Genomic DNA, 25,210 nt, shown 5'->3' on the forward strand with positions numbered 1-25,210 from the left:
GAGCTCTTTAGCTGGCCTTAATTAAGCAGTTTCTTGGTTATAGTGTGTCCTCTTCCCTCTGTAGCATGTATTATGGATTCTGGACCACTTAGACTTAGAGACCTCTTTGACCATTCAGCATTCATCATTGTGGATGCTGTCTGCTTTTGCATTCTCCACATTTTGCATGATTTACCACCTCCTGGTCATCATTAGCTCCATTAGACATTATTGTTGGTCAACCAAAAGTATCCGGTGGTCCAAGGTAAAGAAGATATGCTACTTCATGTTCACCTTTGACATCCTTCACATGTTCACCTTCACATCCACAAGTGAAGGACTGAACTGGAAAATCCAAAGAACATTTTTTTTTTCCCCCGTGGGGAAGATTGGCCTTGAGCTAACATCTGTTGCCAGTCTTCCTCTTTATGCTTGAAGAATATTGTTGCTGAGTTAACGTTTGTGCCGGAGTTCCTCTATTTTATGTGGGATGCCACTGTAACGTGGCTTGACGAGCAGTGCCAGGTCTGTGCCCAGGATCCGAACCTGTGAACCCCAGACCACCAAAGCGGAGTGCATGAACCCAACCACTACACCACTGGGCCGACCCCCAAAGAAATTTTTTGAACATTTACTTACGTGGAGTGGGCTAAGGACCAGTGAAACCTTGAATTTAAGCACAGATCCACCTTGACAGTGGTCTTTGTGGTTATGAATACCATCATTAAGATGTTCCTAGAACATTAGGGTATTTCTCCTGGACTCTACCGTTTATCAGGAGAAGACACACCTGCCAGAAGATGCTGACAGTGAAGAAACCTAGGCGAAAACCAGAAAGGGTTCATACATCTAGAAGTTGCCCAAGTAGTGTTGAATTGGGCAGACAAACCTAAGCTATTTCACTTTAAAAGGCTCCAGCAACCTTGAGATTTGTTCATTAAATAACATCATTGAACAACAGGCCCTGACAAAGTAACTAATAATTTATGAGCATCTGTCTTTGGGCTTGAAATTCCATTATCTCTATTTCACTTTTTCCTGATTTTTTAAATGAGTAAACTGAAATTTGAACATGAGCAGGGTCATTGATCAGTCCATCAGAATCTTCAGATAACTCAGAGAAAGTTCCTGTGGAAGTGCATCGTTGCTAGAGAGTAGAATGAGCAGCTCCATCACTAACTATCTCATACCAGGAAAAAATTCTATCATTCTTCTGCCTTAATTATAGGTCAACTGGTTACTTTTCCCTACAGTACTATGAAGTATTTTGCTGTCTGTCAGTTTTAAATCACAACCATAATCCCAATTTTTCTGAGGCTTTTGAGAATCAGATCTCAGTAGAATTTTCCATTTCCTTTCAGTGTGTCACATAGTTAAATGATTTTAACTAAAATTTATAATTTTATCGTAATAATGCTTGATAGTGTAACACTGAGTAGAAATAATAACATGTCCAAGAACTAAAAATGTTCTAACTCAATAATTCATAGACTTGGCTGCCTGAAAAATGCAGTAATATCAATAAAATTTTAAATTCTCTCTTTTCTTGGGATTAACATTGTGGTTATATGACTCACAAAGTAAAACACGCACATTTTAAATAAGGAAAACTTTTTTTTACTACTTGATATAGTATATAAGGAGGAAATTTTTATTTTTTTTTCTGTATATTACTAACAGTAGAATAATATGGAAGAAGGATCCATAAATTTTAGAAAGACATAAAATCACTAGAATGCATCTTTTTTCTCAGATGCAAAAAAATTTTTCTATATTATTTTATACATTATTTTGTTATGATAATTGTATATTTTCAAGAGTTAGTATAGTTTTCTTTCTTCTAAATTAATAAATGTATGAGTGGTCAAAAATTTCTTGTTCATTTTCCAACTCTCTAAGAAAAATCACAATAAGAAAAAATTTTGAAACCTGTGATTAAAAGCAGATTAAATTTGTGTTTTGATTCTTAATTTGCAATTAGAGGATGAGAATTTCAAATCTCAAAAGAAAATAACTTCTGAAATTGAGTGCAGCGTGCACGCCTGGAGAAATGAATGCTATAGCTTTAAGATAAGGTAGTCTGGTGATTCATTGCACGAAACAAGATCGATTTGGAGCAGGCTCCTACTGTTAGCTTTTTTGAAGATGGATTCTCACGCCGAAAATAACACAACATATTCTAGATAACAGCAGTTTTTTACCCTGAAATCCACCAAAACTGAAGAAAAATCCAAGTGACTGTTCCTAGCAGCTGTGTGGCCTGGAGTTCACTGGGGAAGCTGGCTTCCTGCAGTCCCCTATTCATCACCTGCTTCAAAGACAGCCTGGCTGGCTATAGTGTGCAGGCCAGGTAGGGTGCCATTGTGCGCAGCCTGGGAGGATTAGTATCAAAGCTGCGGCAACCAGGCCCTTGGTCTCGGGCTGCCATTCAGTCTAGCAGGGAGAGGCTAAGACTGGCCAAGGTCACAGGCTCCAGTGTGGAGTGGACTGGGAAAGGATCCTGAGAATAGAATGCTTTTTATGAAATCATGGCGCAAGCTTGCAGCACAGCAGGTGCCCTTCTGGAACACATAACATCTGTTTATGTTGGTATACCGTAGCTGACAACGAGATAATAGAGCTTTGAAATTTATCATTTTATTTTTAAAAAGACAACTGTATATACAATAATCCAGATGCGTATTTAGCTCTGATCTTTTATTTGAAAATTATAAAGAAAACTGACCGATTTAATTGCTGCTTTTGACGTGTATATATTTAAGCAAAAAGCAAAGCATACTGACTATTAACCATTTATAACCATTGCTGTTCAGTAATACCCGAAATCTTGGGGAGGAAATACCTAGCATTCAACATAATCTTTTTCAATGTTCAGGCATTTGTGTCAACAGATTGCAGAACGATTTACTGAATATGCCCAACTGTCTTGAATATTAGGAGGTTTGGATAAAATCCCCCCAAAATGAGAGTATTTCAAGGGTGAGGTAATAATGACGCAAAAATAAAATTTTCAACTTGGACAAATTAGAGAAAAATTAAGCTGTCCATGAGTTGTCATGACGACAAGGATGTTCTGTTGATGAACTGTCCTCCTCATTGTCCAATCAGATAGTGGAGCTGAAGCTGGAGCATGAACAGGAGAAGACGCACCTATTACAGCAGCGTAACGCAGAGAAGGATAGCCTAGTCCGAGACCATGGACGGGAAATTGAAAACCTGGAAAAACAGCTTCGCGCTGCCAATATGGAGCACGAAAATCAAATTCAAGAGTTCAAGAAACGAGATTCACAGGTAATTATCAATAATATTTTATAAAACGTGTATCTATTTTTAAAAAGTCATCAGCGTTTAATGTTTTCTTATTATTTTTGTTGATGCACGCTGTTTGATCATTTGCAAAACTGACATATAAATGTGATTTTTTTGTTTTCTTCCCCTCACCCCCCCCGTTTTGAGGATGAATAAGGCTTTAACTACAGAAACCACAGGTAGCCAGATTAAAAATCCCATGGCGCGCTATAACTTGGCCTCTTTTTTATAATCTTGTCTCAGTTCCTTTCATGATGGATTTTTTTAAGGTATCTGCCCCTTACCCCTCCCCTCAGCCTTAGCAAATCCCTATGAAATATATCAGCCTGACTCCTTGCTTTTTGTTTTAATCTCTGTAGGTAATCAAGCAGCTGTTTTAATATTTGCTTTTCTTCCTAGTGTTGCTTTTTTTCATGAGACTGTATTTGATTAGATCACTCAGATGGCAATTGATAAATGACTCTAGAGAAGGGCTACTTCCCATCAGGTCTGTTGCTTTTTCCTACATGCACATACGCATGCCTCCAGCCTCCATCTCTGTAGTCCCTGTTGGAAGCCATTTGGCAGAATAACCCCCAGCTGTGGTAGCATTTGACTCTTCAAACTTATGGATGAAATGTGCACTGTCAGCATGGAAAATTATCTTTATAAATTTCAGATGAAAAAAAATCTTATTGGGTGTGTATCTTTGTGGTACAATACATTCTTTAGGGTATATATAATCAAAGGCCTTTAGTGTATCCTCTTGAGGAGATTGCTGTGAAATTTTATTAAAGAAAAATTGAAGAGCAATTGATAACAATAAAAAAATAATTTTCTTTTCTAATAAAACCATATCATATACTAGGTCTAAACACCTCTTTTCCCATTGAAATCTAACCATATTATCCTCACCACACATAAGCTTCTTCCTAGTTGTCTTTCCTCCCTAAAAAATATAATTTTAAAACAACGAAATAAACCTTTTGTTTGTTGTGATATGTGTTTAAACAATTTTATAATTATCTAAACATAAAAATACTACTGATTAAATAAGATGTTAATTTCTTGAGTGCGGGGCGGGAGGCGGTAAGGCAAAGAATAGGAGTTATTGGTTATTTTTTCATTTGACCTTGAGTTGTCTTTTACTTTCAGAGAATGACTGGGGCAATATAAATATACTGAGCACAGGTGTTTTTTTGTCAATAATATACATTTATAGGAAAGTTATTTTCAGTTTGTTTTATGGAGGTTTGCTAACTAAAAAGGTGGTCATTGTAGTAGCCATGGTACCAGAATAGTCAGGTGGTTCCTGTTAAATCACTGTGCATTGTATGTTTGCCACCAACCTCATTAGAGCCTTTATAAAATATATGCTGGTCCTTTGATTGTTAGCCATACAATTTATTAAGAATGCTTTCAAACTTATGTTCTCCTTCAAAGATGATGCTAAGCCTTACCATTGTCTTCTGTGAGATATTTGGGTTCTGAGTCAGTGAAGGGTCTGTTTGCATAGCAGAATTGAATAATTAATACAATAAAATAGATTAATTTATATAACTTCCTACTGTTTTGGTGCTGTTGTGGAAAGCCAACACAAGTGGAGGCCAAATTTAGAGGATCTTTGTGATTTTGCATATGTCGTTATCTGCCATATATAGGGTGCGGTTCTTCCAATGATAACAAAAGGGAATTTTAGAATTATTACATATAATTAAGCCACAGGGAGAGTATAAGCAGGTTATTAATTGAATTTATTCTAATTGAAATATTAAGTATGAGGATCATATGACCTCTTCAAATGCTATAGATAGGATTATATTTCTCATATTTTGTGTCTTTCTTGAAACAATTGGAATTGCTGTTACGGGAATGCTAGTAAGCAATGGAAACTTACTAAATGCATTCTTGATCAAAGTGAAAATGATTTTCTGTATAAGCTGTACTTAATTGTTTTCAGAAAAAATATTTTTTTTAAACTTTTATCAATAAGCTATATTTTAAAAATCTTATCGTATATACCAAAATGCTAATAATTTATATTTATTTTTGGTTATTCATTGAGGATATTAATTCAAAGCTTCCTTCAGGTAAGTCCTAAATTTTCCAAATATGTCTTTTCGTGATTGTAGTCTAAATAATCTAATGTATAAATACTTTTTAAGTCCTGAATTCCAAAATAACAAAGTGGGCATATATTTTTTAAAATAGAAGATCTTTTTTCAAATCACTGTTTTGTGGCTTGCTGCAGTAAATATTGGATTGTATAATTTTTAATTTTAGTCCCAGAGAGATATTTGATTTTCTGTTCCTGTTTGGCTGCTCCCGTTTAGCAGTGGAGGCCATTTTGTAAAAAAGGACTATTTGAAATACTTAACCAGAAGAGGACCAGGGAGATGTCTAATCTGGAGACTGTAGCTTTGTTTACTGCTTTTTCTTCCATCAGATTCTTGAATGCAGACAATATACTAAAAATCTGCGTTAGGCTCCTTCCAAATGTGTGATATATTGTATACTGATAAGAAAATCGTTATTACAAAGTATAGTTACCTACCATAAGGTGAATCATATATCAACTAGGAACTCCCTTTTGGTGAATATGCTATATGATTATTAAAGGTTAGTTGTTATTCAAGTAATTTCTGTTTTATAAAGAAACAATATGATATGGTAATGCAACTAGGGACACTTAGCCATTTTCCTCATTTTATTTGGTGCATTTAGCTAATTATTCTATGCATATATTATGTTTTTGTCATAATATGTTGATTTTCAATGGTAGGATATTTTATGTTCTGATACTTACTTTGCTAAAATGCATATTAAATTTTATCACCCTCATACAAAATGTTCAGTCTGTGTCTACCTAAGGTCATAATGTTTAAGAAAAAGCATCCAGATCAGTAGATATCAAGACATAGAGAGATTCACAACCTCATTGTCAAATATTTCTCATTTGCCAGATCCCTCTTTTGGAAATTAATTTGGAGAATGATTTTATTGATTCAGTCATGTTTTTTAATAATAAAAAATTTATAGTTTAGTTATGATCATCTTAGAAAAGCTTCTAACATGATAGTTCCACATGTAATTCGTTTTTGCAATGTAGTGGAAGAATTTCTGCAGTTTATCCCTTTGAATTACAAGAATAGCAGAGCATAGGTTTCTTGATTCCTTTATTGTTCTTTTAGGACCCTGAACCACTTAGAGATTGCTTGATTTTTATTTGTGTTGCCGAAGTGAGTGGTGTGTATGAACACTGTAGAGGCTGTTACAGAGAACCTGTGTGATCTACCCCAGAGGTGGTGTCACCATCTTAGAATGGCTGTCTCTGTGACCTGTTGAGGTACAGACAAGTCAAGGAGTCCGGGTAACCACAGCAGCCACTGACAACCACCATCAGAAGAATGCAAATTAGATATGACAGACTTGGGGAGGGTTATCAAGCGGATCTGAAAATATATGAAACCTAGAATTTGAATTTAGTAAAATGGGTCTTGCCTAACATTGGCACCTTGATGCCTTTCTTGAATCCTGAAACTGAGAATTATGATTCTGATATGAACAATTTTTGCATAACAAATGGACAGATCATCTTCATTTTGCCATATTGATTCACAGTAAGAGGCTGCACCTATCACTCATTCTAAAATGTGGGATTTTCAGAAATCCTCTTCTTTCTCTCTTCTATTTAAAAAACAGTTTTCCAGAAACGATATTTATGATAATTTTAATTTTTAAAATTGTGTCTCAATGACATTATTTTCCATGACTTTGGGAATCTGGGCACAAGATAAAAATCTGCATTTATAAACTGGGTGTGTACATGCGTGCAGTGAATTAAGCACTGGCTATCATTCTTCAAAGATTACTTAAGGATGAATTTAACAATGTATGTATGTTTTTAATATTATTGTTAAACCTGTATATGGTGTTTGTGCTTTGTTTGAGCAACGTTTTTTTGAAAACCCTTGGTTTAATTTCTTTACATGCCAGCTACTTTCAAAAAAGATGTGAGGCAGCATTTTATAATAAACACACACTTAAGCAAGTAAAATGTAACTGAAAATAATAATTAAGCAATAAATGATATTAACTGCATTATGAAATTTATACTTAAAAAAAATCCTTCAGTTAAGTACAGGTTTTGGCTCTGAGCTTGCCTAGAAGCCACAGCAAAGAGGGAAACAAGATGAATGGTGAGATTCTAATTATCTCATGAAAAAAGTCATACCAATTCATTTTTTTTTAGCTCTCAATTCTAAGAGAAATTTGTGACTTAAGGCAATATAAAGGATGCTGACCAATGTACCTGGTGCTGTTCTCTATCTATTAGAACATTGGGAAGTAAAATCTGCTGGGGAACCTGAGATTCTTAAAGTACTTCCACAAAAGGTAATTAGCAGGTTTTATTTTAATATGCCAAAATTTTGTTTTAATTTATTGAAAATACCATTATTCTCAACATCAAAAAACATAGGTGCTTTGAGACATCCAATTTTGTACATATTATGAATCAAAAGAAAGCTTATTTTCAGTCACGATCCTACCAAGTTCTAGTACCATCACTTTATGACCGTTCCAGAAACCCTTGCAAAATATCTTTAGTAGCCAAAAAATAGAAACATGACTGAGACTAGAAGCAGTTTAGAAGTTAATGCCTTAGTGTTAACTTTGAAGTGTGTTCTCTCTTTCCCATATCTGCTTCTTTTCTCTGAATTTATACTGTGGAAACTGTAAGAAATGGTAATTTGGTCCAGAGTATAGGATATTTGTGCCTTATACTGAAATGGTTCACATCCTACCTACATAACCAAAATCGTATTTCATCATCATTTATTCACCAATATCATTTTCTTGGTTTTGAGGTAGGAAATATTTTTATTTCTGTGGGTTAAATTGGGCTGATTGCTTGGATAAACCAAACTACGTGAACCTTATTTTCCCCAACGTAATGAGGCTGTTGCTGTTAATGTAACCCTGCTTTTTGTTCCCCTCTTCTCCTTAGTGACACACATGGTCACATCAGAGTGGTTGCCTGGTGTTCCAGCTGTGTACACACCACACTTTGATACTTGTCCCCTGATGCACTGAGTTATTTGTATTAGAGGGAAAGAGGAGTGGGATTAAGTGTGTTTTAAGTATTAGTGGGTTTTGCTGCAATGTATAGAATGTTTAATGTCAAACATTAGAAGAGCTGGTGGGAAAATGTTTCTTAACAATTCATTTTATTACTTTGTAAAAATAAAATAAGACCTTTTCAGTGGTCTTGTGGTAAAGCCATGCATTACAATTTTCAATTTATTTTCTTTAGATAAAATTTTATAGTATGATCTAAGCACTATATTTAAGATAGACCAAGAATTTTCTGTATACATTTAAAATGTAAATAGAGGTTTCCCTAACTAAGCCATTTTTAAAAGCCTTTGGGGGAAATATTGTCTTTCTGACACCAAAAGCGTAAGTTATATAGAATTTTCCAAATAGAACCAGTCCTTCTCATATTTTGACGTAGATGTATTGATGCGAAGATCTCATTTTATTAGTATCCAGTAGTTGTGTGTCTAATAGTATTTAATGAATTTAATAATGTATTTATATTTATGTATTTTTATATATATTACTTTGTATGAGAATACTATTTCTTAAGTACTTAATTAGGAGAAAATATAGTAAGATGATGCCCTTTCAAGCAAAGTTTACATTTTTTGTTGGTCACCAGTTTTCTTTTTCCATTATAATTATAAAATTCTGTAATTATTTTCATTTTCTAAGCACAAGAGTAGCGTATATGCCTATAATTAAACTTTTATAAATAATTCAACTTCGTCCTCATCATGGATAAAATTAAGTTAAAAAACAGAAGCAGACTGAGACAAGGAAATTGATTTCTTGAAGAATGATCCATTTGTAGAAGCATTATACAGTGTATCTTTAGTCCTGTGCATATTTTTCAAATGTGGCAGTTACCATGGAAACCACATTCTATGTCATGTGGTCCACTTTTAGATAAAGAATATTCCTTTTAAAGGCAGACCTTCCAAATAATAACATAGAAAGTATTCCCTTTGAATTAACAACTTCATGTCAATTAATAATGATTGCTTTAAAAATCTGCCTTTTGTTCTCATTATACCTAATAGATTTTTTAGAAATATTAAAATTGTTCTTAAGAATTAGTAGTTAAATGCTGGAGATATTTCAAATAGGGGGTATAATGTGATCACTCTGCAGTGGTGAAAATTGGGGAGGTCGCAAGGGAACACAAGTCTGTGTATACAGTATGTTCTGCCAGACAAAAGAAGCTTTTAGTCATATCAAGTGTCTAAGTATCCAGCAATAATGTAGTCAGATTAAGTAATCTAAAGAGATGACCACATCCATTTATTTTATGTTTACAGATAAGGAATCTGTGGTTCAAGGACATTATCTTGCCCAAGGTCGCAGAACTAGCAAACCACAGCTTCTTAATCTTAATTCAGTACTCTTATCTCATAGCCTCTTCCAAGAAAGATTTTAGATTTTTGGAGAGACTTAGACATGACAAAAAAGGAGCAGGGTTATATGTGAATGTTTGCCTGGCATGGGAGAGAGACACTGGTACTCTTTGTTCCCCATGCTGAGATTCTCATTGAAATTTGCATTTCTTTCAGTGATTTGCCATACTCGATATTGCTGCAAAGTCAAAATTGAATCATGCTGCTTGAGTTCCAGTTTTAGTAAGCGGTACCTCCTAGAAAAACACTGAATTTTTATGCTTGTGTGTGTTTAACAGCAGCAGCAGCAACAAATATTTATTGTATGCTTCCCATGCGCCAAGCTCTCTGCTAGGTCTTTTACATTGCATTATCTCATTCAACCCTCTTAATACCCTGTAAGGATTAAATTTCCTATTTGGAAACTCTATTTTGATCTTCTTACCTGGGTCGGAAGATAACTCTATGTATTTCCATATTATCGATGAGGAAAGATCCAGAAAGCATAGGAAATTGCTCAAGGTTACATAACCAGTAGTTAGTGTAGCTGAGACTCATGGAAAAGGTCCCTGCCCCATACGCCTGCTTGTGTATAAACTCATTGTCTCTGAATTTCATTTATTCTGCATAAATTCCATTATATTTTCAATTTTGGATTGTTAATACATTGCTAGATTTAAAATACCGATACCCATAACTCAGACTATGTAAATCCAAATCAGACTCTAGCCAGTAGTTCCAATCTTCTCCAAAGCCACAGGCCATGGTTATGTCTTTATTCTGAGACAAATTAAATTCTGAAGAGATATGCATTTCTTAGTATTTTATTTGGAATAGAATTCCTTCCCACAAATTTCAGAATTTGTAGAATGGAAAAATGAATATGTTTTTGAAATGGGTTCACTTTTGGTTTTCACATTATTACTGAAATAAGAAGATATGTCCAAAGTAAGAATCCAGTAAGCTTTCAGGTCAATGGGCCTACCAATCTCTATAAAAATTTCTTAGGAATTTGCATTTAGTGCTGGTGAAGTGTGGTTTGTTGTGAATGGTTTATTATAGGTGGCTTCTGTTATAGTCACATACTAATTTGGAATATTACATATGATCCATTTATTTTAAGGAATAAATCTCAAAGACTTCAGTGTTAGTATTTTTTCTCTAATGGAACCCATGTAAGGATCTTATTACGTGACTACAGCTATTCACAATCTTTTAGAAGTGAAATCAAGGTGGTTTGGTAATTTTAAACCTGGAGACTTTCTCAATGGAAATAACAAAGAATAATTAGAAAATATATTTCTTTTAGAATCCTCAAAAATGCTGTATATTAATGCAGTTTTGGCTTAATTCTAGAGTTATTTTGGTCAAAATAAGAAGTTTTCAGATGAATTCTTTTTTAAAATAAAATACCCAGAGATAAATCGTTATTCCACATGCTGAATGTCATTCCCATTTACACAAGGCAAAAGGCTTCAGTTATATTTAGCATCTTGCTCTTCCTCCGCCTCTTCACCTCTGCCTCAGCGAAATTACTGAGAATGTTGGCAGAAATTATCTTTGAGGAAATATTGGATGAATAACTCTTTTTCCTTGATGTCTTGGAAAAGTCATTTTTGGATTTCTGACTCAGTCAGTTCTCTCAGAGATGATGTCTTTATTTGTATATTTGAGGTAGTTTTTTATGACAGAGAGGTTTGAAGCCAAAGTGCAAGAAATGATTGGCAAAATGATGATATCATCAAATGTTCAAAGAGCTGGCAAATTGAGGCTTATTAAACTGTCATTTTGTCCTCCATTCAGGGCTAATTGGAATCATGCCTAGTTGCATGATATGAAAGATATTTAACACCTGAGCATTTTTTCATGAGAAAAATGACAGAAATTGATGTCAGGGAGACCTTAAACTCCTATTTGAGGAGGAGAGCAAGACATTATATGAAAATAATAGTCTACTTTCAAACTACTTTAATATTTGTCTACAGAAAATGCTTGAAAAATACTGTCATTAGGAGGAAACTTTTTAGACAATAAAAATTGGCCTAATTGAGCCCCAAAACATTGAAATTGGTAGATTAGTGTGAAACTTAAGCTGATTTTCAGTTGAAACAAATATTAAAATTCAGTGAAAATTCAGTGGGGAAAGATCACAAGAAATCAGAAAGAAACAATACAGAATTAGACTTGCAGGGTTTGAAAATGTGTGTTATTTTTCTGAGTAATTTTGATTTGTTTTGCTTCCATGTGAAGTTAAGGCCCGACCGTATTAGTAGTATTTGAAAATGAGTGAATGGTGTCCTCAGGGATGAAGTTTGCCGAAGTATGTGGCCTGGATCTGGGGTCTCTTCCCTTGTTTATGGGGGCAGTTGCAAGACAGCGTTGGTCTTGCAGGGTGTGTGTGTGTGTCTGCCACTGATACCATCGCTCTGTGGCACAGAAGAGCTTTCAGTGAACATGGAACCAACAGTCCAGCCAGGCCCCGCGTCTCAAAACGAGGGAATTTTTCAGTGTAAAGGCTTGAAAGGTCTTTAAAAAGGTTAAAATTAAGCTGGTGATTCATTCATCTTAAGTTTGCTCCTTAAGTCAATATTTATTAATGAAACAAACCCCAGATCCCCAGGGTCAAGTGGAACCTTATTTATTTTGTTATTTGCAGAGATGTCATTTAATGTACAAAATGCATGTGTTCACCAAATGTTTCCTGAAAAGCTAATTTCTTATAATGTAAATGTTTTCCTCACTTGTTGGGCAAATTGTCTGATAGCTCCAGATAGAGTGATGTTGGCATGTACAACAAGAGAAGTGGAGTGTGAAAGTTGGAAACGTTTTCTTCTTCAGTTATTCAAAAATTACTGCCAAAGCTGTCGTTAGACAAAAGCCACGAGTTCAAGGGGTGCAGTGTGTTCCTGGCTCCCCTATTAAAGTCAGTCCTGACTGTGCATGTGCTGGTTCAGACTTTGGAAGATGTGGAAATATGCACTCTTGTACTTGCATCTCTTTAACAATTTCTAGTGACGTGCAGTAAACATCATAGTCTATTCCCGTAAAGTTGGTGTTTCTTAAAAAAAAATCATTCAATTTAGAAATAAGAGTAATAGAGTAAATGTTCTCATGAAAATCATAATTGTTGTTAACTATTCTGACTGCTGTTTGAAATCTCATAGTTCCAGATTAATATTGACAAAATGGAACTCTCTGACTTGGAAATTTTATATTTGTGAATCTTAGAATAACATCTAAATCAAATTTATTTCCAAATAAGTTTTCCCGTCTGCAAAAATTAGGCAGAATTGTGTATATGAAATTTCCTTACGATGTGGACTTTATTCAACTTGATTCATTTACTCAATAAAGATTTTGTGAGTGCTCTTCTGTGCCAGGCCCTGGAGCTGGGGGTGCACCCCTTGAGGAGGTGCCCCTCATGTCCTTGTATCTGTGAATATTGCCCCAGATTTGTGTAGGGCATAACCTATATAGCCCTTTAGGGGGTTGCAGCACTGGGTTCAGCAAAGACCAAGACAGAGCAGTGTTCTGCTCTGAAGGTACACTTGAGTGGGGAAAGAAAGATGATACAAAAAATGAATTAACAAGGAGAGCATCATATAGCAATAACTGGTAGGTGGAAAATTAAAATGGAGAGATATGATAATGACCAAGTGATTGTGTTACCTGGGCATCAGAGAAGTCCTTTCCAAGGAAGAGATATCTAAGCTAAGATCTGATTGATGAGAAGCCAGCCACCCAGAGGGAACAGGTGGTGCAGAGACTCTGTAGAAGAATAAACTTGGTGTGTTCACAAAATGAAAAAGGAGGCCTGTGTGGTGTGAGCACAGCAGGTGCAGGGAAGAGCAGGACCAGGGCGGACTCTGGATTTGATTTTAAATGTGATTGGAAGGCAATGAGAGGCTTCTAGGCAGTAAGGGGACAGGGTCCGATTCGTGTTTTCAGAAGGCCACCGTGGCTGCTGCGCACAGTCCTGGAGGTCTGTAAGACGTACGCATCGGAGTCAACAGGACTTGCTCATGGCTTGGATATGAGGAGTGATGGAAAGAAGAATTCTTAAGAGTTTTGGTTTGAGCAGCTAGATAGATGGTGGTGTCAAATACGAGGATGATTGGGAGGGAATAAAAGCAAAAGCAAAAGTTCTGCTGTTGCCAAGCTAAGTTTGACCTACATCTTAAACATCCAGATGGAAATGTATCAGATAGAGAGTTGGATATGCAGATCGAGATTCCAGAAATATGAATTTAGACTTCATTGGCATGTAGACAATAATGAAAGCATGGGCCTGAATGCAATTGCCAATTTCTTATCAAATATGAAGACAGAGATGCTGGTTCATGGCCAGTCTCTACTACTTACTGGCTCTATAAACCCGGGTAACCCACTTCATAAATCTGATCATCGTTTTCCACATCTGTAATATTCATTCATTCATTTAGCGTCATCTGTTGAGCTGCTACTATGTGCCAGGCACTGTACTAGGGCCTTGGAATATTAAAAAGAGGAAGATCCCTGTCCTCCAGCTTATATTCTATGAGGAAACAGGCATTGTGCATCTGTCATAAAAGGAGGGTAATATGATTCATACCAATAGATAGGAGTAAAGAATGCCTTGCTTTAACATAGACAAAGGATACATCTTACCGCACATCAAAGGCTGGATAGGAGACAAAGTAATACCCCTAGTCAGCAGGACAAGCTGCCTTGACCCACAAGTCCCCAGGAAGGCACCTTTTTGCCAATGACACCACCTGATTGGTGTGATGATTTAATCAGGCCCTTGAGGATACTTTCTTCACCATTCTATGGTGTGAAGGGAGATTAGTACCCTCCTGGTCCCTTTCTGCTGTCTGGAAACTTTGCCTACATGCCTGCCTGGCCACCAGGTGTATAAGAAGCTGGTAACAAAACCAGCATGGAAATGGACAGTTATATTCTGTGGCCTCCTCCAGCAGGCCCAGCCTTCAGACTTTCCAGATTAACAGACATATAAATATAGCAAAGTGCAATAAAATGATAAAGGTGCTTTGATCTCAAGTAAAGAAGATATGACGGAAGGTATGAGAGAGGAGACCCAGAGTTGTGGTTTGATACGCTGCAGAACATAGAGGTGTCGGTGTCAGTTAGGCAGGTAGAAATATAGGACTGGAGTTCAAAAGAGAGCTCTCCTTCGGAAAGAAAGATTTGGGAGTCACCAGGATGGATGGTAATAGATACCAACATGAAGACGTGATCTCCTAAGGAGGAGGAAGAATGAGAATAGATGACACTCAGCGCCTAAGGGAGGATGGAGGAAATAGAACTGGACAAGAAGACCGAGAAAGTGGTCAGGAATGATGGGAAGGGAACCAAGACAAAGTGGTATTTCAGGAGCCAGGAAAAGAAAAGAAACTATAATACCTAACTCCTGGATTGTTGAGAGAATTGAAAATGGGAAAATACTTTTGAATAACCCTGTAAATTTTAGTTTATTTTTTTCAAGTTGTGAACTGTGGCCGTACAACATAAATGCACTACTGCACCAAATGAACGACAGCTATGAAGCTTGACTCCACATCGCATCATTCTGCAGCTGGTCACGGACGTCGAGCTCAGGGGATCCATTTCAGAGAAGGAAACCATGAGACCCAGATGAATGAAGCAACTCAGGCAGTTAGTGGCAGGGTCAGGCATGATTTGCAGGCAGCCCTAAACCAGGCTTCCATTGTGGTGTGGGGAGGATCAGCCATATGTCCAGCCCAGCGCCTCCAGCCCACTGCCGCTCCTGGGGTAGAAGGAGAAGTTTCACAGCTCACCTAGAGAAGCAGGATCGATTGTCAGGCTCACCCGATGAGGCAAAAAGGACCAAGTTTTGCCTGGGCCTACGTTAGAACCAAGAGTTTGAGGCTCTGAGGTCAGAGGGAGGATATACCCAGCGTCAGTCAACAAGAGAAAAGGAGATCACAAGCTGGTCTGAAGCTCCTCTGGAATGCCCAATCTGAGACACCCGGCTGTGAGAAAGCTCCCACTCCAGAATCATCTACTACCATGCCTGAGATCTGTCAGTTACATGGCTTGAAATATCTCGAAGAGGAATTTGTCTGGGCTGACTAACGTTCTCTGTCTTGCTTGCACTTTACTTAGTGTATTTGCTTTGACTAGGTAACTCGTGCAGCATTTAAAAATTCAAAATGGATAAATATATACAGTAAAATGAATTCTTGAACAGGTAATTCATGAACACTTAACATTTAAATGAATAAAGATATATGGTAAAAAGAATAAATGATTTCTTTTAAGATGCAAATTTATCTCCAAGGATTCCTTCATCGATTTCTTTGTTTGTTCCTCATTTATTGAATACCTTCATGTAGCAGTCACTGTGCTAAGAGGAGATATACAAAAACAAAGAAGACAAAGCCTTCCCCCGGAAGTGGTCACAGGCTTGCCAAGCAGTTTAGCAAGTACACAAAGAATTGCAAATGAGGTCATTGCTTTTACCTGGTTCTCTGCCCTGCATTCCACTGGTCAGACGACTGCATGTGCCTTAAGGAACCAGAGAAGTCTTCATAGAAGGGAAGATCTGAACAACGTGGAGATGGGGAGGAAAGTAACTGTCATAGCCACCATATTGTGAAATTATTCTAATTAAATTGCTCTCATCAAACTGAAATCTATTACACTGATGAAGTGGGAGTTTTGATGGATGGAAAGAGTGTAAAAGGAGAAGGAAGAGGAATGTTGCAGGAAGATAACTTCCTGGTGGGGTGCCATAGGGGAATTGTAGTCAGAAGACTTGGGCATCTGGAGGTGGGGGAGGGGGCAAGAAGAAGATTTAGTAAGTGCAGACAAGGAGGTAAAAAAATGCTCAAGGCAACCTTCACCTGCTTTGAAGTTGTGCCTAGGGTTAGTAATGCCAAAACTATAGTCACCTAGAGACAAAAGAGGCAACAGCCCCTACCTTAGAAAAGTAAACCCTAAGATACCCCTCTCCTTATAGAAAACCGGGGTCGGGGCAGGTGAGTGGATTACAGATCAGCTTCTTCAGGGTCAGGTTGGAGGCCTCCTGCCTATGAGAGATGCTCTCTCTGGGTTGGGGGCACTGCTTGCTTACTCTTCCTCTATACTTCCTAGGTCTGTTCCCTGATCCTACTTGAAAATGTTGTTCCCTCTTCTGTGCCCCAATCTCTTCCCTAGTGCCCTATCTTCTGAGCTGCCTCCCTGAGTATCCTTGCAGGATTGAGCCAAAAGTTAGCTGTCAGAAGCAAACAGGTATGTGCTTAGGGTTAGATCACTAATGGCCGTGGAAGATTACAACATAAGGAAGGGGGCAGTACTTAGGAGCTATTGGACCTGGATTTCAACATCCACTTTTAAAAGAATGATCATTTTCAATAAAAGGTGATTTTATTATATATAGAAATATAAACATTTTCAACTAGAAATGACCTAATTTTAATTTTTCTGTGTATTGTTTGAGAAAGGGAGTTGAGCACACTGTTATGTACTAGACACTTTCACATGCTTTCTGGAAGGAGGTACATATTATCTTGGTTTTTGCAGAAGGGAAGACAGATCCATCCTGTGCAGCCCAGGAGTGAACAGGCCAGGATTTGAACCCGAATCTGTCTGACTTCAAAGCCTCTGAACTCTCTCTCCTCTGTACATTGTCATGGTATAAATTACAGGCACACCCAGTGGTGGGAAAGCCTTTTTTTGCTACTACTCACTGGTGACTTGTGGTTAACATTCATGAATATTGTGAAGGTAATTTCACAGAACAAATCAAATTGACATGTCAGAACTGTTTAGAAGGGCGAATAGTTCGGGAACATTCTGAGTCCCTCCCCCAAATCCTAGCAAAGTGTCCCCCAGCATTTTACACATGGTATTACAGCTCTTTCTTTTTGAGTAGGCATTAATGTCATACTGTAGTTATGGCTGCAATTTTTTCCCCTAAGCAAGTCTTTCTCTTCTGAACCCCAATGGCAGCCCGTGGTTGTTTAGACTGAGCTCAGGAATGTTTTTAAACATAAATTTAGTTTGACATGACTTGGTGCACAAATTAATTATTCAGGCACATATTGTTCCATGTACATGAAAAGAATGAAACTGTGGTGAATCGCGTTCTAACTACCAGATGTGAATTGTAATGTTACTAGCAGACAGACTAGTAAAGAACAAAAGCTGGCAACATACAGTAACTCTGAATTTGGCCAGTCCCACAAAATTAGCATAAATATGTGAAGCAATCAGAACAGTTTTGGACTTCCTAAGAAAGTGTCCCTATTCTTATCTAGTTCTAAAAGAATGTGGAATAAACTATTCATTTAACCAAGTATAAAACTATGTCTGCTATGCAGTTATAATCATGTGTCATTAATCAGAAAATACTGCAGAAACTCTGACAAATTAAAAACACAAGGATGTGTCTGCAAGGGTTTTTTCAGCCATTAAAAAGCTGCTTCACCTCTCAGGCAAGCTCTTTTATGGCAACTTCTTGCTCAGTGTACTGACATCTTCAAAGGCTTTGACATCTGTCGGCCTTTGAACTACCATTAAAAAATATTATCCCATTTCCATTCTTTTATGCCCATTTTTTTAATTATAGCCCTTCTTTCAAGTTGGGAACATGGTTGGTTTAAATGATGCTGTCCTTTCGTTTTCAGCCACCCAGCTGCGGTTTGAATAAATTGATGTAGAATCAAAGGCGGGACTTTAAAGGAAAAGGTTTGATGGACTTGGACTCCGAACCAGATGAGGTTTTATGATGAAAAGGGTTTAATCCCAGCACAGGCATTGCTTCTATCAGTTGAGCAGTACAAAGCAATTCATATATATAGGTTCACGCGAAATGATCTATTTTTTTAACAGCACAGATCTCTTCAGGACTTGCAAATGTGGCATTAGCTAATATTCAGAGAGCTGATTTCCTTTCATCCACCAGAAGCTTATGATTATAGTACAGTTCTCGAATTGGAAATGAGAGCTGCAACACAGATTTAAAGCTGTGCTGTCTGATTTGTATTCAATATACATGTCACTGCGGGACAGGCTAGTCTGGGCCAAGCTGGTTCAATACAAGGAAAAACAGTTTCATCATCTGAGAGTCGTAGTCAAAAATATCACCAGCTAATTAACACAGCAGTCTTGTGACTCTCCGAGAGGTGTTTGCTTGATTGGTATCTCTTAAACTCTGGCAGGAAGGATTGGAAGATGCCTCTTCTCTTTTATTGCATCTCTTCTTGCAGCGTTAGTCTGTTCAAGTGCATCGCAGGGTAATGAAGTGTAATTGGTTAACTTGAACCACTTTTTTAGAAAGGGAAAACAACACAATTTTAAAACAGTTACTTATTTTGCGTTAAAACATTTCCCCTCATCCGATTATTGATCTAGAAAAAAATCACTTAGGAAAGCAGACTTTGACATTGTCTTTGCTCAGTGTACTATTGAATGATAGATATTATCTTGAGCCAAATAGTATAGATAAGTAGCTTAGGGTAATTACAAACATAGAGCATAGATCTAAGTCCACTTTAAAGTAAAAAGTGATTATTTTTAAATTTTCTAATAGTAATTCAGGAGAAATAGTAGTTTTAATCCATGAGAAAATTTTCTTAAGATAATGTGCACCTGCTTTACAGTAGAAATTTGCTTCTATTTCTCAGAATAAAAACAGTTCTTCCATTTACTTGGAAGATTTGATACCATTGTACAAATCTGATCATTCTGCACTGCTTTTTTTCATCCTCTTCAAAGAGAATTTCTATTTATACCATAAGTTAACATCCAAACCGTAGTTTGAAGAAGTTCTGAATATGTATAGTTTTAAATTAGCAAAATAGATGTCAGTAAAAGGAGCAATATTTTAATTCTCCTTTTACTACCATCTATGGTCTACCTCATATTCTTAAATGTTTCATTTTCTTTTTCTCTCTCTTCTCCTTAGCAGAGAACATGGAATAAAACACTTTCAGGTAGGATTTACTAGGAAATACATTTGCCTAGTCCTTACATGTTTTCTGAGATTCATAGAGTTTACTGAGTTACTTGGGAAGAGTTGGATTTCTCTCAGTATAATCATCATTGTTTTCTGGAATCCTGTTTTAGCTCCCTTTTCTAGTACTGTGACCAGCCAGTCTTCACTGCTTTAACCTTGTGGTGAGGTTTCATTCCTGAAGACGTCCCTTTCACTGTCCCCTACTGAAGACGTCTGTGTCTCCCAGCGAGTCCTAGCTTTCCCCCTGCTGCTCCCACTTCTCCGTCTCAGTTTCCTTTTCTCTACTAGCTCCTCTACCTTGCACTAAATATTGGAGTCTGGCTTCTTTTTTTCCCCTCTTCATTCTTCTGTTGAGTGATCATCTACATTTCAGTGGCCTTAAATAACAACTCTATGCTAAGAACCTCAAAGTTCCCTTCTCTCATCTGAGAGCTGGACTCAAATATCCAGCTGCCTCTTGGCATCTTCTCTTAACTAGTTCACAAGCGCCTCAAACTTCACAAGGCCAGAACTGAAACCTCCACCTCCCATCTTCTCTTTGTCTACAAGTGGCATTCCTATACACTCAGCACCCACACGAGAACTTGGAAGTCATTCTTGAATGGCTTCTTTTTCTCTTAATCCTTTGATAAATCCTATAGCTTCAACCCCCAAATAGATCTCCAATCCATGTCCTTCCTTTGCTTTCACCTACTGCCCTGGTCCAGGCCGCCACCATCTTTCACCCGCCCTCTGCTGTAACCTCCTAACTGATAGTCTTACTTTCTCTCTTGTTCTTCTCCATTGCCATAATGACCTCTTTCAGAATGTATCTTGGATTAGGAAACCCCCTGCTTAAAATCCTTCAATAGCTTGTACTTAGAATAAAATCCACTTTTCAGCATGGCCTGCAATACCCTGCATGACCTGGCCCTACTGTTCCTTCCCAACATGCTCACCAGCTCTTCTCTCCCTGCTACCTCTACTTGAGCTACATTGGCCTCTTTTACTTGCTAAAATATACCATCCTCTTTCTTATCTTCAAAGTCTGGCCCATGCTGTTCATTGGGACTAGAAGGCTTTTGCTGTAGGCCTTTGTAGTATCAGCTCCTTCTCATTGTCTTACCCTAGTTGTTAACTCCTCAAATGGGCCTTCCTTAATGACTCTCTAACAAGGGCCTCCCCTGCTGGTCTATCAGAGCTCCCTGTTTGTGAACTTCAGAGCACTATTCTCAGTTTATATTACATAGTTATTAACTTTTTGTCTATACCCTCAAATGGACCGAAAAAAGGGGATTTACCCATTTTCCTCACTTCTGTATACCCTATACCTAAAAGATTCCTAGTACAGACTGTGGCCTCAGCAAACATATGCAAACATCTATATTAACAAAGGCAGATTTGCTGATCAATAAGGGCCACAGGAAATCTGAGCCAGTCATGGCTTCAGAGTTGGGTTAGGTCACAGGGGAAGAGGCTAACAGTTGCCACGTTCCCAGAGAAGCCATCAATTCATTTTAGTTTTTTAGTTTTGTTTGTTCTTTGGTGGATGGCATTGTCAGTGTACTTATTCCCATCTCTTTGAGTTCTCACACAATTTCTAGTATACAATGACAAAAATAGATGTGTAGGATAAGCCTATAATTACTGGACTGTCATTATTATTTATGTGTTTGTGTTTTCCAGAGAGAGACGCCTTATTTGTCTTTGTATTCCAAGAACATACCAGAGGGCCTGGCCCAAGTACTGATGCTTAATCAGTGAATGAATGAGCAGAAATCAATAAATTTATATTGCAGGGATTGGTCTAGGTCTGGGCCTTGTTTGTTCCCATACCATATTTTTTAACCTTCAGATTTCTATAATATACAGAGGATGTTTATTAAATCTCCAAATAATAATAACTTCAGAGAACTGATTACCATTTTGGTAATATGATTAAAATTATAAAATATTCATCCAACGTATACTGAGGGCTGCCTTAATTTCAGGCATGTTGCTAGCTGCTGAAGATGCAAAAATGAATAAGACACACTTAATCATAAGGGGTAAAAGACAAAGAAACATAAATATGAAATAATGTGCTAAGCACAGTGTTAGAGACATAATGAGGCATTATGAGCCATGAAGAAGGAGCCCTACGCCGTTCTTGGAGGGGGCGGTAGCTCCATCTTTCAACAGTGTGTGCTCCTTGGGCACTGCTCTTGTGTTGTTTTCTCCCAATTGAAGAGTATAATTTTCCTTCTTTATTATTTCTTTAGTGTTCTTTGGTAAATACAAAATTATTTTGTCTCCATGTAGTTTCTCCCTGCAGAGGCTGCTGTGTCCATAAGAAGCAGAAACATAATCAACAAAAGTTCCTATTTTAGTTTTTTGTTGAAAGCCACCGTGCTCAGGCAAGGAGTGAACTATGCCACTGATTCTGTGGTGTTAGAAAAATATTCCTACATAGTTTAATGTTCCTCTCCGTAATTTATATTAAAATCTTCAAAAGGGAGAGTCAGTTTGAAGAATGACTTTAATTTTGTTGTCTTCTGGTAGTGATCATTGAGATTGATATTGTTTTACCTCAAAGACTTTCTAGGTGCATCTCTGGTACATAAACTGAATTCAGTGTGTAGAAATCCTACTTTAATACCACTGAAGTGTTGCCATTATGAGGACAAATATGGAAACTGTCATGGTGTACTGCGGTACCATCGCCTCTTCTTTTTATCCATGTCCAGTGGGTGTGATGTTATAATTAAGGATAGTTAGTTGGCAAAGGGAACATAGTCTGAGATCATCTTCAGGAACTTCTTTAGCTCTTTTTCAGGCAATAAATTAACTTTTAAGGGGTAAAAATAATAAGATGCTTGTTTGAAGCTATGTCTGATGGCCAAAGGGAAAACACACACACACACAATCTTTTCTCTGCTTTGCCTCTGAAGTTAATACATGAAGTTGGCTGCATCTGTCCTCATAAAAATGACACAAAGGGAAAAAATCCTTCAGTTATAATAAAGTTGCACTGCTCTGTGCTCCGTAGAGCCTTGACTTCCTATTCCTAATTTTTGTTTTTACCATAATCGTAAACTTTCTCTTCTGAGATTAAGAATATTAAGATTATGAGTATGGAATTAATAAATATTGTTCCAAAGCTTGAACAATCTGAGGTTGAACAATCAGGAGATTTTTGTCTCTTGAATAAGAAAAGTTAGGGGAATTAACTAGTATTGAGCCCTGGCTACGTGCCTCAGACTGTGGTCAGAGGTGTGACACAGTCCCACCCTCAGCACTTCTTCACGCCTCGGAATGACAGCTGGTTAATTGCCTCTCTCAGGCTTTTATGACTCTAAATTAAAGACCTCAGAAAGCCTTCATGACTTATTTTTTTCTCAAAATTTTCATTTTGTCTTTTGACTGTACATTTGCAAATTTCCTTCCCTTTATGCTCAAGAATCATGTTCTTAAATTCTGAGAGATCATTTTGTATTTTTCTGTTTATTTCTCAGAGTATCTTGTTTTCATTTCATAGATGTAATAAATTTTCCTTTCTCCAAGATAATGAATTAGAGTGATTTCTTAGTACAATGCCCTGAATTATCTTTTTTCTTTCGGATTGGTTTTTCTGTTTGTATTTCTATTTCATACTTATTTCTCTTGACTTTTCTTTTGTGCTTGATGATTCCTGCTTTCTATTCATATGTACAAAAGATGAATGGTATTTTAGTTGCCTATTGGTGTTGTCACAAATTACCATCAACTTTGTGGCTCAAAACAGCAGAAATTTATCTTACAGTTCTGAAGGTGAGAAATCCAAAATTAGTCTTACAAAACTAAAGTTAAGTTGTTGGCAGAGATCATTCCCTCTGGAGTTTCCAGGGAAGAATACATTTCCTTGCCTTTCCCACCTTCTAGATGCCACCTGCATTCCTGCTCGTGGCCCTGCACCACATCACCTTTCCTCTTGCTGCTTCCCTTGTCACAGCGCCCTCACTCTGACTCTGACCCTCCTCCCTGTCTCTTCTAAGACCCTCATGGTTACTTTGGGCCCACATGCTTACTCCAGGATAATCTTCCGTCTTGGGATCCTTAACCATATCTGCAAAGTCTCTTTTACCATTTAAGGTAACGTATTCACAGGTTCTGAGGATTAGGATGTGGACGTCTTTGGGTAGAGGGGGACATTATTCAACCTAGCACAGACAGGACTGCGGCACAGCTGATTCCTGGTACAAATAGAGTTTCTTTCCCACTCACCTCCTAATATGTCTCTCCCTGAGTAGGAAATCAGAGTAAGTTCTGGGATGGGGGGTGGCCTTTAGACTGAAAGATGTGTTAGAATCCTGCCCCTTTAAGTGCTAGAATGAGGGGAGCTTTATTCTGGGGTTGCAGAATCCATATTAGAAGCCATGGCTTTCCCTGGATTGTTCATTCAGTTTTGTTTTTTTTTTTTAGAGAAGAGCCTTCTGCTTTTCACCTGGATTGCCTACAGTCTGTAGGTAGGGGTGGGCCCCACCTCCCCTGTACATAGACCTTCAGGAGCTTGTTTTTATTTTCACTTCTCACTGGTGTCTTTACCGTCTTTGTAGTACGTGAGCCCAGAGCCTCTCGAGAGGGTTGTAATGAACAGATGGGCGCCCGGCTCTGCTGATGCCTCCCCAGTAGCTCTGGCTTTCACAGCCTGTTTCATCCCTCAACATCTCAGTATAGTCCTTTCTACCTTCTATTTTCCAGAAATTTGCTGAGAGCTCTTTGGTGAATGTCCCCCAAGCATGCATATTCTCATTCCCTTTGTTTCTATGGCTGGCCTCGTTTTGTACATCTATAGTTTTATTTTAGTCAAGGTCACTTCTTAGCAGTTCATTAAATTGATTAAAGGTCACTCAAAGTAGAATTCTTAATGCATCATAATACTCACTTAAAGATATAAAAGTATTGGTGCATATAATGACTAGAATACTGCATTCAAGGAATGAATATTGGTTAAAACTCTTTGCTAATTTATATCTTGCATCACATAAGGTAATTTGATACATATTAATTTTTAAGCTAATGGCCATGAAAATTGACTGGCATGAAGGATAACTAGGCATGTTAATAGAAATCCAGCTTCCCACTTCCTTTGCAATTTTACATTACAAAGTAATATAATTACAAAGCAAATCTGAAGTGAGGGAATGGGTAGTATGAGACAGGGGAGGGAAAAACCAATAAAGGGTGCCTTATTGATCAAGTTACTACTGAGAACAAGGGGTACTCCATTCCACTTGAGAACCCTGGGTAATCTTTAAAAACACACCAGTTGAATTGTCTTACCAAAGAATGGGAATCTAGAGCATTTATCCTTGGAATTTCAGCTCCTTTTGATTGAGGGTACTCCTAAAGGGTATCTGCTCCTTCATTTCCTGGCCACACTTATGTTTCCTGGATGCACTTACACTTCCTGCTGCTCCTGCACTTCCTGGATGCACTTACACTTCCTGCTGCTCCTGCACTTCCTGGATGCACCTACACTTCCTGC

At 37.5% G+C, this 25,210-nt stretch overlaps 1 protein-coding gene across 4 annotated transcripts in view; it reads left to right on the plus strand.

The window, feature by feature from the left end:
- Nucleotides 1–25,210, plus strand: part of CEP112 (centrosomal protein 112) — a 460,069-nt gene that overhangs the window by 231,791 nt on the left and 203,068 nt on the right. For all 4 annotated transcript variants that reach the window (XM_046677462.1, XM_046677465.1, XM_046677464.1 and 1 more), the window contains one exon: nucleotides 3,088–3,270. In XM_046677462.1, coding sequence (XP_046533418.1) covers nucleotides 3,088–3,270 — 183 coding nt within the window. The remainder of the gene's footprint in view (nucleotides 1–3,087; nucleotides 3,271–25,210) is intronic.

Source organism: Equus quagga, chromosome 11 (assembly GCF_021613505.1).
Source record: "Equus quagga isolate Etosha38 chromosome 11, UCLA_HA_Equagga_1.0, whole genome shotgun sequence".
Lineage (NCBI taxonomy): Eukaryota > Metazoa > Chordata > Mammalia > Perissodactyla > Equidae > Equus > Equus quagga.